Source organism: Mus musculus, chromosome 1 (genome assembly GCF_000001635.26).
Source record: "Mus musculus strain C57BL/6J chromosome 1, GRCm38.p6 C57BL/6J".
Taxonomy (NCBI): domain Eukaryota; kingdom Metazoa; phylum Chordata; class Mammalia; order Rodentia; family Muridae; genus Mus; species Mus musculus.
Genome location: NC_000067.6, coordinates 91,042,865 through 91,058,678, shown reverse-complemented (window position 1 = coordinate 91,058,678; position 15,814 = coordinate 91,042,865). Strand labels below are relative to the sequence as shown.

General features: G+C 49.8%; 1 protein-coding gene across 50 annotated transcripts in view; it reads right to left on the bottom strand.

Moving 5' to 3' along the window:
* The window catches only part of Lrrfip1 (leucine rich repeat (in FLII) interacting protein 1), a 132,015-nt gene that overhangs the window by 70,266 nt on the left and 45,935 nt on the right, over positions 1-15,814 (bottom strand). For 3 of the 50 annotated variants that reach the window (XM_006529214.2, XM_006529215.2, XM_006529206.4), the window contains exon 1: positions 4,956-5,540. The exons of 41 other annotated variants lie outside the window; for them this stretch is intronic. In XM_006529214.2, the coding sequence (XP_006529277.1) occupies positions 4,956-5,021 (66 nt within the window). In that variant the 5' untranslated portion in view covers positions 5,022-5,540. Of the gene's footprint in view, positions 1-4,955; positions 5,550-15,814 lie in introns of those variants that run through there. 6 more of the 50 variants (NM_001310732.1, NM_008515.4, NM_001111311.1 and 3 more) reach the window with 4 other exon arrangements.

Genomic DNA, 15,814 nt, shown 5'->3' with positions numbered 1-15,814 from the left:
TCTTTTATGGCTCTTCTGACACAGGGTTTCCCTCTGTAGCCTTGGCTGTCCGGGAGCTCAAGTCTGTAGCCCAGGCTGACCTTGAATTCCTAGAGATCCACCTGCGTCTGCCTCCCGAGTGCTGGGATCAAAAGCATGTGACAGCACGGCCCAGCTGAGTTGCTTCTTTATTACAAAGTAGCCATACTTTAGATTTCAGGGAAATAAACCAACCACGGAATGCACACTGGCAAGGAGAGCGTTTAATTGTTTTTGTGTTGTCTCTGCCTTTATCTGCTGTTCTGGAATTTGCTCCTGGGGCAAGTGACTACTGCAGTGGTCAGCAATCACCTGGCAATCCTGAGTTACTTCTTGGGTGTAGTCACACTAATGCTGGGTTTAATCTGAGAGACAGATGTAAATCCACTTAACTATATAGCTACTATTGCAATAAGTCCAATAAACCCATCCTATGAAGGTAAGCGAACTTCTGTAAAACACAAGCCGGAACTGCTGGCCCCTGGTAAAAGCAGTCAGGTAATAAAGCCCTCCCTTTCCCACAGCTGATGAGCAGGGCTCTGAGCTCTACGGTTAATCCTTTAAATTGAGTGGAATTTTGGGAATTCTGGCATCTGAGTAACGGGTCACAAAAGGCTTCAGTGCTGACTCACTGAGCCTGATTTTTCTGGGATAAGCTGTTCCTCTCTGAGCATTACCTTTTGAGGAGCCAATGTGGTACCAAGGCCTGACGCGCTTGGTTCTGCCTGAGAGCAAGTATCTCACTCTAAGCAGGTTCAACATCAATCAGCTGTACTAAGAAATGGCCACCAGAAATAACTCAGTTTCCTGCTCTCACCGGGGTAGGTGGGGGCTGAACCTCGAGTTTTATGCCGTTCACAAAGGAGGCTTCCGCTATGTAACCGCTGTTAAGAAACTGAACAGAAACTAACCTAGAGAAAAAGGGAAATTCAGTCTCCATTGTCACCAAAGGATGATACTACTCGTAAAGACACTTGTTTCCATCTTCAGCTCAAGGTCTTTGCTGCTGCATTTTCTGGTCTCCTGTGCTGAGAGGTTTGAGCTCAGGAGCTGATATTGGAAGAGCCTGGTAGCTGTGACCTCTGGACTGGGATAAGTCCAGCTCCCAGCAATGACGGAGAGCTGACCTGTGCCCTGGCCAGTACTATGGGAGCCGGTGACTGATCTCGGGGCTTTCAGATCTCTGTGCTTCCCCAGCCAGGAGGCCCATGAATTCAGTCTCAAGTACAAGTCTCTCAAAGTCAACCTCCATCGGTTGGCAGGAGTGGCTGAGAGGTGCCTTTGGACCCAAAATGACAAGATGGGAAGCAGCAGCGGTGACAGGAAGCAAAAGCTCGATAAAGGAAGAATCCGAGATGCTGTCAGCAATTTGTGATCTTTAATCACTTAGGCCAACGAGGCAGCCGAAACCAACAGCTGAGGATCTGGGGCTGGGGCCGTTTAAGTGAAGCGCTTGTTTGACATATGAGCAAGAGACAGAGTCAGAGAGACACAGAGAGTCAAAGAGAAACAGAGACAGACACAGACACACAGAGAAACAGAGACACACAAAGAGAGACAAAGACAGACAAAGCGAAGAGAGTGTGTGAGAGAAACAGAGATAAAGAGACAGAGAGACCGAGACACAGCGTGAGAGGGAGGGGGAGGGGAGGGGTTGGGAGGAAGAGTGCAAACATGTTTGGGTCAAGGACACAGTAATAAGTCAGGCTAGAAAAATGAGGCAAATGGCCTCAGACCTACAACTCAAAAGGAAAGAGCTCACTACTTTTATCTTTACATGGAGAAACAACACATTTAAAATGTCAGTCCATACTCCAGGTTTCAGGACCTTCGGATTGTGTGGGGTACAGGATCCTGTGAGAGGGGCTCCACTGTGACACAAGGTCACTTACAAAGCCCTGTGACTGAGTTATAGTAAGTTCATACTCTATGCAGGGCTACGGTCACAGCCTGCCCGCATTCAGCCATGTGTGCACATGACCGACAGGGCTAACTTCTACCCCTCTATCTGCATCCTGGCCCTGGTATGGATTGGCCAGCCTCTTTCAGGGTAGGTGCTCATCAGTGTGTGGAAAGAGACCAGAGGTGACACAACCCGAGTGACTCAGAGAAGTTCCGGAAGTTGAAGAAATGCCACTTTGGGGCTGGAGACATGGCTTAGTTACCACTGGCCGCCTTTCTCAAGGACAGGGATTCAATTCCCAGCATCTACACAGCGTGCAGTGTATAACGTCAAGGGATCTGAAGCCCTCTTCTGGTCTTCACTTGGATCAGGAAGGCAAGTCAGGCACAGACAACCATGCAGCCGTAACACCCATACATGTAAGATTAAACAAACACAAACAAACTGAACGCCAGTTTCCTCTGTGGATGCAGAGCCTCTGAGACTTCTCACCTGCTTAGCATCCCCTCAACTCTGCTCTCTCCCCTCCTTTTTCCTTTGTGATGCTGAGGCCTTGAACACAGTGTTAGGTAAGCACTCCAGCTCTGAATTATATTCTCAACCCCTGTATGTTTGTTTTGAAGCAGGCTCTTGCTAGATAGTCCAGGCTAGCCTAGAACTGGAGTTCCTTCGGAGCGGCCTCTGAGGGCCAGGGTTGCAGGTGTCCAGCCCTGCACCATCTCACTCTGCTCCAGTCTTGCCCATTGTCTTAGACTGAGGAGATCACGCTGTCTGTCTGTTTCCTCTTACCCACGTGGTCCTCTCACAACTATTCAACCCGGCCCTCGTCCACTAGAGACGCCCCTGCTCCTACAAGCCAGGGACACTTACTGCAGAACACAAAAGCTATTCTGTAACCATCTCTGCTGGCCTCCAGCAACATGCTCAACCCAGGGTCCACGGCAGCTGGGTGGCCCCCCTTCTAACACACCGGCCATTGTCATGCCCTGGACACTTCCTGCCCAGCAGGCCATTAGCCTCATAAACAGGGGCCACACTGTGTTTCTTTTTCTGTGTTCTTTTAACAAACTTTTGCTACTGTTTTGTAAACCTCTTAAAGATTCATAATTTCCTTCTAGAATCTTCTGGAACTAAATGCGTTCAAGAATCCAGCGTTGTTAGATTTTTGACCATCTTTTTGTTAGGTATCGGGCCTCCATCAGATGCACAGAGAGGGCTACAGAGCAGTGTATGAAGGTTATATTACATTAAGAGAGAGAGAAGGAAAGACTAAAAATAACCTCATCTGGGGCAGGGCAGGGCTCATTGCTAGATGGATTCGGCCATAGCCTTACATGTAAACACTCACAAACTATCCAGCACTCTGTGCTTCCTGGATTCTGGACATGGACTGATTAGCCCAATGAGTGCTAGGCTGAATGACCACTGCTTCCATCCTCTTACTGCTGGGCTACAACAGTATCCCGCCTGGATCCCAGGCAGGCTCCAAATTGAGTAGGGGGACCTGTGGCTGGTATCTTGGAGTTGGAAGTGGATTCCCACCTCTTGGGCCCCTCCTCGACTTCTTTACATCCCTGTTCTCGGGGTTTGGTGTTTCTCCTTCCTTTGCCCAGGATGCAGGCACTTGGTTCCTGTCCGCTAGAACCAGCCCAGGGCTGACTTCCTCCTCCTGCTTGCCTTCTATGGTCTGCCTGGGCCTCTGTTCTGAACACTCATGTCTCAGAAGCTTTCTCTCCTCCCTGAGCCTCCCTTAAGAGGGCTCCAAAGTGGCCCTGCAGGTTCCCTCCCTAGGCCTACAGGTTACAGCTCCAAAAGCCTCCTTGACTGCCCAAGTTTAAGTAGGGACATAGAATAAACATTATAAAACAGACAGGGGAAAAAAGCCCAGCAATTCTCAGCAAGGAACTGACATTTTACAAGTCTGTCATTGGAATAAAAGTTTACTTAGCCTTCCTAGCACTTGGAGGAAGCTCCCCCAGTCAGAGCAGCCTTGCCTCGACTACTCTTCCTTAAAGACCAACTAACTACAGGATTAACTCCTACCTGGAGAATGAGTGGCTGAGGCTCAGTTTTTATCAAGGTCTCACAAAAGCCTGCTAAAATGGGAACCTTGGGTCTCCCCCTCTCTCTGGTATCAACTCCATAAAATACATGGTTTCACAGAGTACAATTTACTTTGAAATATTCCCACTAATAAGCAACCACAGCCATGGATAAGGCGCGCGGGGGTGGGGGGGGTGGGTGGGTGATGCAGGCTTGTAAGCCCGATAGTGGAAGGGTTGAGACATGAGAATCCTGAGAGCAAGGCTAGTTTGGGTTATGGATCCTGCCTGAACTCCCAGACCCCAAAACTATAAACTACACAGGCTGTAACAACCAAAAATCCCCCAACTCCCCGGTGCCCAATTTTCAATCACCGTCGTCCTCATCCACTGTCCCTACGTAAGTTCGGGAAGTAAAATATGCGTAAGCACCTTGCCCAGACACAAGTGGCTTCTGGCACCCGCCGAAGTGGATCTGGGGCCCTGGATCCTAGAGGAAGGTGTTCCTGAGGTCAAGAACCTGTAAACCCTCCAAGCCACTCATGGCAAGGTGGTGCGGCTGGATGAGGACCCAGGTGCTGTACTCGGTAAAACACCAAACCAGCAGTTCCCTGTGAAACTCTACACCACCCTCAGATCTCAGACCTCGGTTGGGTCCTGGCCAGAGCCAGCCAGCTGGGCAAAGCCTGCCTAAAGACCATCACTAGGGGTGGAGGGAGAGCCCACTCTCCTTTTCGTCCTTGAGAGGAACATTGGAGCATAAAATGTACTTTTCAGAGCTCCGCCTACGGACACCTTACACTCAGCCAACCACCTGATGGTAGGCAGGAGCTGCCCTATATCAGGATTTTCGAGTGGCCCAAGCCCACTCGCCTCTACTCCAGCAGCACCACGGTAGCTGAAGGGGCCACTGTCCTTGACCTTAGAACCAACTGAGGGACCCAGGCGGCGGTTGCTGGCAGGCACAGGTCTGAATCATGTCTCCCTCTTACCAGTCTTTGCGCCTCTGGACTCAGACAGTCGATTTCCTTGTTTTGCGCGCCCTCTGGGCTGGTCATGTTGCCGAAGTGAAGTGCAGACCAACTTCCCACCCAAGAGTTCGCGCGGAAGACCCGCTCCCTAGTCCACAGGCAGAGGGTTCTCAGTGAGGCCACATTCTGGGATCCAGGAAAGCCGTCCAGGCAGAAGTAGAACTTTCAACGATCCCCTGGGCGCACACGCTCGGACGCCCAACTCCGAGGTTCCCTAGCTGGGGTGCGGCCGGCGGGGCGGGGCGCAGGTGGCTCCCGGCCGGGGGCGGGGGTGGCAAGAGAGGAGCCGGGGGCATACTCCGCCCCAGCCCCGCCCAGCCTCTCCCCACGCCCCACCCACCCTATGCCCGCCTCTCCTTCCTTCCCAGCCCCTTTCCCGCGCTCTTTCCAGGGGGTTGTACCCCTTCCTCTATGGTTCCACCCAGCCTGTGTCCATCTGCTTCCAACTTTCCTTCCTCGCAGCCACATTCTGCCACTTTAGTCGTCGGCTTCGCCCACGATGGCACTCTCAGCCAAAGCACTCCTACCATGAGGTCCACTCGGGCCCGCCTACCCGGGACCCCAGCTCCTCCTCCGTAGCCCCACCCACGCTCCTCCTCTTGCACCGCCTCAGAGCCTCCGGAACCGCCTCCCTCCCCTCCAGACCGCTCCTGGCCAGCAAGCTGCTGTGCCATCAATCACCACCCAGTCCCTGCGGCAGACACCGGAAAGACTGAGGGAAAGACCCTGGGGACCCCACCCTTGGCCACGCCCTGGCCGTCCCCAGCTGAGTCAGCGCGGGAGACCAGCCCAGGCCTAGGGAGGCGCGCCTTCGGTTAGGACACGCGTGGCTTTAGCTGGAACCACACCGCATGAGCCTCTGCCAGAGCGCAGCTGCGCCCGTCACTACTGTCTTCCGAGCCGGCACGGCTTTGGGGACCACAAAGCTACCGCCCATGACCACGCTGGACAGGAGCGAGAATCAAGCGGAGGTGACAGCCGCGATCCGATAGGGAGCGTCGAGGAACTAGTATCCACGCTGGACAGTGACCCGACTCGCAGCACGCGCCTTCCACGTCCACTGGGCAGGAGCACCCCTGATTTAAACTTAAAGCCAAGCGGGCAAGCAACCAGAAGGTTCCAGTGTTGTGCGCTATGGACAGGAGCACATGGCCTGGGTGACCTGTTTTCTCCACCCTAGAAGAGCCTTCTTCGGGCTCAAAAGGAAAATCAGAGGGCCCCCTGCCTTGTTTCTCTGTACTGGAGACTCCAGAAAGATCTAGAGAAGCCAGTCACATCTGAGCCCGGCTGACACGCTTTTTTGGTAACAAGGAACCAGTGTGCGCTGGCTTATGCACATGTGGGGCAGCAGCATTCTGGTACTAAGTCTCTGGGTAGTGCTTCGAAGGACTGGGTAGACCAGAGAGTAGACACAGAAAGACGAGTTCTAGGGGGCAGGATGGCCTGGACCAAAGGGATGAAGGGGACCTAGTTTGAGGAGTACTATGCAGGCCGAAAGAAAATGGGTACCAAGCTTTGGTGAAGTGTTTCAGATGAGGAAAACTTCCTGGGAAGGAGAAGACCTGCTCCCAGCAGTTGGTTTCAGCATCACAGTTTACAAACAAAGCTCTATCAATCAGAGAGAATAGTTTTGGATAACACCGTAACGGCAAGGGCTGTGGAATTTCTATGGGGGTCCAAGTAGTTTTACTAGGACTAACTTTACAGGTGAGAGTGGAATCCAGTTAATAACACAGCCTGAGAGAGTCGGGTTACTGTATTCTCACCTAGATAGGGAGAATCTAAGCCTCTGGCCATGTGGAACCCTGGGACTTCCCCACCACAGCAGCCCAGGGGCCAGCTTGCTTTGCTCTGCATGTCCGGAGACAATGTCTGAAGAGATTTGTTATTAATTTGCAGAGCATATCCCCAGAACCATGGAATCTGTTGGCTTCTAGCAAGCTCATAAACAACAAGGCTCTGTCTCTGCCTGGTGTCTAGGAAAGAACATCACCCTATACCGTCCTAGCCTAGCGGCCCTTCCAATCTTCCAGCCCACTCATTGCTGCCTCCTCTCGCACAGAAAGAAGGAAGCAGGGCCATAAAACTGAAATGGCTGAGAACTGGAACTGGGCTGAGCCAGAGAAAAGGATAATTCCTCCCCTCACTCCTCCCACTGTCTCCCTGGGGGTGGGGGGGACGGACAGTGGGAGGGAGCAGGACAGTGAGATTCCTAGCCTCAAGAGTTGGGATACACCACCAGCCATAGAATAGCGATAAACACATAAAAGACTTGCGATTCCACAGAATGGCAACATGTTATGGCAGCCAGCACCCTAACAGCCTGCTCTCTCAGGTGCCACATTTTGACTCAGGTGAACCCAGTCTGTCCTGTTTGGTGACAGACGTGGGCGGTTCCCAGCTCCAGAAATCTGGAAATCCGTATGTTTCCTATCGACCCTTGGCAGTGCCATTTAAATCTAAATGCTATGTCCTGGTTACACTTGCATGTAATCTACTTGGAGGGTGGAGGCAGGAGGATTGAGAATTGAAAGCCAACCTTGGCTTTTACACCAAGTTTGAAGCCAGCCTTGGCTACCTGAAACACTGTCTCCAAAAACAAACAAACAAAAAAATCCCACCCAGTTCTAGGGAGGCAGCGGCAGGCATCTCTCTGAGTTCTCGGCCAGCCTGGTATATAGATAAAGTTCCAAAACAGACAGGGCTGCAGAGTTTGACCCTGTCTTAAAACTAAATAAAAAGTAAATGAATCGACCTATGTTCTGACAAAGGGTAAAGACCCCAAACTACCTTCCATTAATTCTTATGCCAGTCCCTCTCTGATGCCCCTCTTTGACAGCCCCCCAACCCGACATCAGCCTTTTTAATGTTTTGCAAGGCACAGCAAGGTTTATGAGTGTGAAGGGACTCTACAAACTTCTGGAATGTGGGAAGGTATGAACATTGACACCCGGTAGAATGGGGCGTCTACATAAATGTTCACCTCAACAGAACTCTAACGGTGTCTTGGCAGAGCGATAGGAAAGCCTCTGCTTGGAAAACCTCAAGCCTCCTAAGCACACGAAACATCAGGCAGAAGGCCCCAGGACACCTTTGAAAGTGCAAGGGGAGCCTCACTGGGTGCACTGGACTGACATCTTGATGGTATCAAAGGTCTTTGTCTTTCCTCTGTTCAGATGGTATCATGTAGCCAATGCTGTCCTTGAACTCTGGAATCTCCTGTTTCCATCTCTAGACTGCTGGGATTCAAAGAGTGTGCCTCCATGCCCTGTAGGGCCCAGGGTCTTCATATAAAAAGCTGTGAGGTTGATGATGCAGCTCAGTTGTCTCCTTTTGGTAAACATGGCCAATAGGCAGCCATTTCTAATAAGCTGGCTTTGCATTTGCAGCCCCTTCCATATGGCCAGGCCCTGACCGACCTGTGAGCTCACAGATTTGTCTTGGTGATACTATTTAAGCCCTGTATCTCTTTTTTGTTTGTTTGTTTGTTTGTTTTTCGAGACAGGGTTTCTCCGTATAGCCCTGGCTGTCCTGGAACTCACTTTGTAGACCAGGCTGGCCTTGAACTCAGAAATCTGCCTGCCTCTGCCTCTGGAGTGCTGGGATTAGGCCCTGTATCTCTTTCTGTGAGCACACAGTAGGTTTTAGGAAAGATATGTCCCTACCATGCTTATGGTGTATGTGTGGGTATGTGTATATGTGTGTGTTATATGTGTGTTGTATATGTACATGTTGTATTTGTGTGTGTGTTGTGTGTATGAGGTATGTATATATGTGTATGGTGTATGCATGTGTGACTGGTGTGTGTAATGTATGTGTGTGTGGTATGTGTGTGTGTGGTATATGTGTACATGGCATGTATGTATGAAATGATGTACATCTGAGTGTATTGTGTGGGTGTGTATGTTGTATCTGCGTGTGGTGTATGTGTGTGTAATGTATGTGGGGGGATTGGTATGTGTCTGTGTGTATGGTGTGGGTGTGTCCTCTGTGATCTCAGAGAAAAACAAATGTCTGGAGTCTCAACATGAGTTCTCAGGTGCACAAGATCATGCTCAGGAACCTAATAAAGAACTCCGAGAACAGAACAAACGGTAAAAACAATAGCCTGCATTGTTGGAGGGCCATAAGTATCACAGCTCAGCCACAGAGTGAGCCAGACTGGGGCTCCACCCAAGCCCCGTTTACTCTGTCTCCCTGGCATCTGTTGCTAGGCTCCCTAGCTTTGTCTTCCTCTGTGGTTTGGGCTGCAGGGTGACCACAGAAAGAGGCAAAGGCAAGGCACGGTGGCTCTCCGCTCCCATTAATCAGGTAACCAACTTAAAATAATTTCTCACCATCACAACCCTGGTGTTTCTTTTTCACAGACATGAATCACCAGCCCCATCGACAATGGGCAATAGAACAAACACCTCCAATGGCTTGCACACACAATGGGTCTACATATATGTTCTTGCTTTGTTTGGATCCTTAGACAATTCCCTAGAAGCCATAGCTGGGACTATATACTATGATAACTGGGGTTTAGGCCATCACCCAGGCTTGGTGTGACGCCTTCCGTTCGCAAAACACTGAGGTTTACTGAAGTGCTGCAGGATATCTAATCACACCGGGAACCCCAAGACTGTTTTACTTACTGAAAATACCTGTTTCTAGTTATGGTGTGGCTCAGCCTTTAGCACACACCTTTAATCCCTCTGGCTAGAATACAGACATGTCCTTAGCATTCACCTTTAACAATGAAGGTAAAGTTGGTTTGGAGAGGTAAGCACCATGTTTGAAAGTGATATCTAAATTGTGTGACAGAGTGACAAATCAGAGAACAATAGGACATGCCCAACTCCAGTGCAGAGAGAGGGAAGGAGGCAGTTTTACTGGGAGAGTTTTACAGAGACAGGGTGCAGAGAGAACAAGCTAGACACAGGTGAAGATAGAACGAGCCAGAGGATGAGAGGGAGCCAGAAGATTAAAACAGATTGCTAGAGTTAGTCTGAGGCAAGCAGAGCTAAAAGAGAAGCCAGATTGAGTCAGTCAGTTTGGAGACGGGTTTGAGCCAGAACAGCTGAGTTAAGCCAGCTAGTCCAAGTTCAGAAACAACAAGAAAGAGTGAGTTTATTCAGCAGTAAAATCCCAGAGGTAGAAAACATTCTAGGCCTAGATTAGATTATACGGAGACTAGAAGCTTCCAGGACTAGGCCTAGGTTACCAGAATGAGGCAGTAAGCCTTGGAGATGACAATAAATACAGAAGAATAAAAGTTACTATTATATACAAGGGGTTTGACTGGTCCACAGACATGGGGAGCCAGGTTTCAAATCCAGATCCTGCTGTAAGTCCTGAATATCTTATCATGGCACAAGCCCAACATGCTGTATGGCACAGAGGTGCCCCCAACACAGAGGTAACTCATGCCAGACACCCAAAGGACCTCACTTGGGAGCAGTCATTCATCAGACTCAGTGAGCCCTTGACTATCTCCCTGAACTTAACTTGAACCAGTAAACCTGTAGAAAGCACAGCTTAGAAAAGGCACTGGAGAACCCAGGACTGTCAATCACGCGGGCCTATATTCTTCATCGGAAGGAAATGAATGACGCCTAGTCACCTGGGAAAGTGGTCCATCAACTTGGTGACTCTCAGCCTCTGCCTGAATCCCCCCAACTTCCTGAGCATCACTAGGACCGGATCCTACAGTCAATAGGAATCCATCCCTATGAAAGACACCCCATATACTTTGCATCCTTCGCCAATAAATCTATCCCTAAGCTTGTCACAGATCCGTCCTCTAGGCTCCAGGCTTGAGTTCTGTCTATCAGCCAATAGAATTCATTCTTATCATAAAGGTCACAGGTCACAAGTCCTTAAATGTATAAGAAATGTAAACCTTCAGTGTCTGGAAGGCTATGTATCACCCAGCACCTGCAAAGATGGTACTGGGCTGAGTTTCATTCTTCACCTCTTACAGATTGTCACCCCACCAGACATAGGGTCCCCAACATAACCCACTACCCATCTAAAGCTGTTGGCATGGCAGTGAACATACTATGGTAAGAGTGGAAGCTAAATCTCCCATGAATACTAGGGACATTGCTAGTAGTACCATTGAATGGGAGAATGGGCTCCTTCCACGTGCTGTCTGAAATGAGTAGTACCCCAAGCCAGCACCCCACAGACTAAAGTACACTTAGCCTACGACCCATGCTCCTGGCATCTCCAGTGGACAGATGATTCTAGAACTGAAGAGCTAGAGAACCACAGCAAGCTGGCTGCTAGCGTGCCAACCAGCTCCTGGGCTGGGCTTCATGCAAGCTCAGGCTGCCCTGTGCCTCAGTGTTAATTTAGCCCCTCCCCCAACCAGGCTGCCGTGGGTTCCTCGGTTAACGGCTTCATCTTTTCATTGTTTGGAACATGTTAGGTCTCAAACCTAGGATAAATGGCTAAGATGCCTATTTCACATATCAAAGTGGACCAGGCTGCCAGGATCTCCCAGCATCCCTCAGTCCCTATGTGTTACAGGGTGTAGCTGGCATACCCTGCCCCTTACTCTAAACTTCCCCAGCCCAGGGACTGGGCTGCCCTCCTAGAGCTGCCCTTTGCTAGATGATCCAGCCATGTTGGTTACCTAGCCCTTTTTGTCTGCTGTTTACCTTCCCAGGCTCCAGCTTCTCCCTTCCCTTCTCCCCTCTCTCTCACATGGTCAGCCTCAGGGTCCTGCTCACTCCGGACTCTCCCAGGTGTCTCTGCCTCTGGCCATGCTCTCCCTTGTATCTATAACATAAATCTTCCCTGGACCTTGGGAGTAGTCACGGCCTCCTCCCTTTCATCCCTTCTTTCATGCATCTGATGCAGAAACCTGAGTTTGAGACCCTACAGAACATCAAGTCACTTCATAGTTGATATGTAGGTGGACAGAAGGACAGATGGACAAATGGATGTTTTCCTAATAAAAGGGAGGTTTTTCATAGGTTATTGTGAACTCTTAGGTTCTTTTTTCCCTTTTTCTTCAGACATGGTATCACTCTGTAGCCTAGGGGACTGGCCTGCAACTACCTGGCTTATGCTGGCTTTGAACTTGTGGAAATCATTCTGCCTTAGGCACCGCAGAGCTGGGATTACAGATGTGAGTCACCATGTCCATCCAGTTCCTTGATCTTTAAATATTTTGTTCTGTTGTTCTCTCTCTCTCTCTCTCTCTCTCTCTCTCTCTCTCTCTCTCTCAGGAAGAGGGAACAGAAACTTTTATACGTTAGCACAAAGCACCAGCCAGTCAAAGGTGACGACAGTGACTGGCCAGTGATGAAATGAGAACGAGTAATTTGGAACTCCCACATTTAATGGCTAAGGAACAAGCCAAGGCAGAGAAGGGGTAGTTAAACCGAAAACAGAGGTGTCTCCTGGAAGCAGAGAGAACAAAGTTGAGAAAGCCTTTAATCTGCAAATAGAAAAACAATGATTACCACGGTCTGCTGTTAGAGCCTAGGACTGAAGCCTGGGAGAGAGGCAGGGCTAGAGGGAGGGTTTTCTAAAATGTATTTTATGTAGGTATATTGGCTATGTGGATGGCTATGGACTACATGTGTCCCTGTCGCTTGCAGAAGCCAGAAGAGGGTGTCATATATCCTGACACTGGAATTATGGATGGCTGTGAGCCACCATATAGGTGCTGGGGATCAAACCCATGTCTTCTGCAAGAGCAGCCAGTGCTCTTAACTGCGGAGCCGTTTCCCCAGTCCCCGGTTCCGTAGTTTCTTAAGGATGAAAGAGACTTGAGTCTGTTTGAAAGCTGAGAGTAAGAAAAGACAGAGCTGGGATTGTAGGGAAGATTGACAGAGAGCGCGAGCCCACAGAGGAAAGCCACAGACACAGGAGCTACCAGGTCTGAGAAAGGCTCTACTTGAATGGGGTTGGGGCAGGGAGAGGGGCAGAAGGTCAGAAATGGAAGAGTTGTCAGGGATCTGAACTGGCCAGCGGGTCACTGCATTGCCAGTACTGGGAAGGAGAATCCTTTCTGGGGAGCACTATCAAGTCCATCAAGTTGCATGGGATGACGGAGGAGCCACTGGATATAATTTCTAAACCATTTCACTCCAAGTTCACCACCCCCCAAAGTGTGTGGGAAGCGAAGTGTGCTCTTCCAAGCCATCCTTCAGGACTGGTGGCCCCTGAAGCCAGGCCAGCGCTATCACAGAAATACGTCCCTTTCACTGTAAGACCCAAACATCTAATAAACACCTCCAGGGAAAGCCAGTTCTGCTTTTCATGGACACAATGTACTGCAAATACCAACCAATGCTTTTCTCAAAGTATTGAAAAAAAGCCTTACTAAACTCTCCTATGTATTCCTCTGCCATATAGACACGGGCTCTAAAATAAAGCCCATTAGGTCAACTTGATGGCAGAGGAAAAAGCAGCTATCTCTGCTCAAAGAATAGTCCACTCAAGGTATTTCAGCCCCAGCGAACGGTGGCATGGGAAGACAAGCTTTTCTGCCCAGGGTTGTGTTCATCAGATAATAGACTACCCAAGGACAAGAAGTAAATTAAAAACTTGTAGCTGGAATAAAAAACAACTATCTCAAAACAGAAAGGAAAAAAAAAAAGAAGAAGTAATACGTGTTTGTCCAAGTCCTATTTAGTTTGCCTGCCTAGGAGCTTAACAATCTAGAAAATATGTAGACTCTCCTTAAAAATCCAGGTCACAGAGGAAATCTTTCCTACCCGAGCTATGTAGAAGTCAACCAGGCTACACATGAGATTGGTAAGTGCCCTTCTCAGAGAGGAAGCACGGGAGATGGAGGAGCTCATTTATAATCTGACTTTACAGGGTATCCATAGCAACCAAGGAGCTTCAAGGGTCCTGAAGATGGAGTCAAGGGTTTACAGAAAAGTAAGATATGTGTGTAGCCTTCAGCTGAAGGTTCTCACACCTAAAATAGCATCCCTAAAATCTACCCCCAAAGGAAAACAGACTGAGCCCACTTCAGCAGATTCCTATGAGCGCAGGCCCACAGTCAACTCCATAAGGATTCCTCTTGCACTCTGGCCCTGAAATTATAGTTCAGGCGAGTCAAAACCACCAGACTACAGAAAACTCATTAACTTGTACCTTTCCGGCTCCTGTGAACTGGATGTCTGTGGAGGAGACTTGGCGCAGAGGGGAATCACTTCACCATTGGAAGATGACGGCTCTAGGTGAGCCTCCTGAGCTCTTGGACAGGGAACCGCATCTGGAGAGGCATGCTTGGCACGGGAGTGGAAATTCTGGAAAAACTGGAGATCAAATAGCTACTCCTGACCACGTCACCTTTATGCCTGCCCGGCTCACTGGGGCAGCTGCCTTTGCATAATGGAAGGGCGTGGCCCCGAGCCCACAGGAGGGTTTCCAAATGGAGGATCTCCTCTGACCATCTTGTCTAACTGCAGCTATTTAGAGTCTGAGGCACCCCTCCCAGGCGTCCTGCTCCAGGAGCACAGCCATGTTGTATGGGTGTTGAACTCTGGGGAGGTCAGCATAAGGGGAGACCTGGCTTTCCCAAGGTCAACCTTACTGACATTTGATGGTCAAAAGACTTGTTGTTGTTGTTAGCAGCTCCATCCATCTCAGTACAGCAACCCAGACTGTCTCTAGATATGGCTTCAGTTGAGAACCCCTGATATAGAGGAGAGCCACATTTACTTCCAAATACCCACAGTGTGGGAGGACATTGACTCCCTAGTCTCTACAGAGGTGCCAGGGTCCTGCACAGCCATGGCTAGACATAACTATATTGGAGAGGGTGGAGAGGCAAAAGACCTCATTTACATCTGCTGTTCTACCCTACGTGGAGTATGAACTCCAAAGCAAAGCTGTTGTCAGGAAGAGACAGAAAGCCAGCAACTCGCTGAGAACCCAGCAAGGGGTGGCTTAGGGTAGAGAGCTGAGAACTGAGATTTCCCAAGCCTTCCGCAAGGCCGTGGAAGTTAAGGATGTGATTTCACGGAGCAGGCTGATAGAGGATTGGAGTGAGGAGTCGGACATTTTGGCTTAGCTTCCTGGCACCTCAGGCAAGGCCTGACTGGAGAACAGCGGCTGAGCATTCAGTCCAGCACCCTAACAGAGACTCCGGGGTGCCCTCAAACTTCCTCATAGAGTTTGGCAGTCAGGCTTGGGAGTCCTGTTCTGCGGTTACTTTCTGAGTTAATGCTAACTAACAGCATGGGACAGCTGGGAGGGCCAGACAGAGTAGGGACCTGATAACACTCAGGTGAGAGAGTGGGGGAGGGGTGGCGAGGTGGTGGTGGTGGTGAGGTCTGTCAACAAATCCAATGTCACATGATCAGTTTGGATGTGAGCTTCTGTAGGCCTTGGGGGCTCTTGGGGGAGCTCTGGCACCTTTTCAGGCAGCTGCCATTGTTCAAGCCCAGAAGGCTGCCGTTGCCCTGGGCTACTTCCAGAGCCTGGTGTCTCAGTTTCTGAACAAGTTATGACTGACAATGTCTGCATACAGCGGCCAAAAGGAAATGTGGGATAAATAGCAGGCTGCCCTAGGTACATGCAGAGATGTAAGCATTTGGCTGCTTCTGTGACTCCCTTAGATACTGTTAGGCGGCTCTTTTTACAGATCCTCATGCCCAGGAGCTCGAACTTCATCCCAGAAGCCGCAAAGGGCCCACCAAAAATATCTGAATAAAGGCAGGAGAGACTGAGCAGAGCCTAGCAGCTACAATACAATTGAAAATCATCCTCCCTGTTCTTCTGCAGACATGTCTTGGCTGCATTCTTCTTCTAGATTGAGTTGAGACTCTGTTAAGCTTTAACCAACCCTCCCTCTAAGCTGAGAT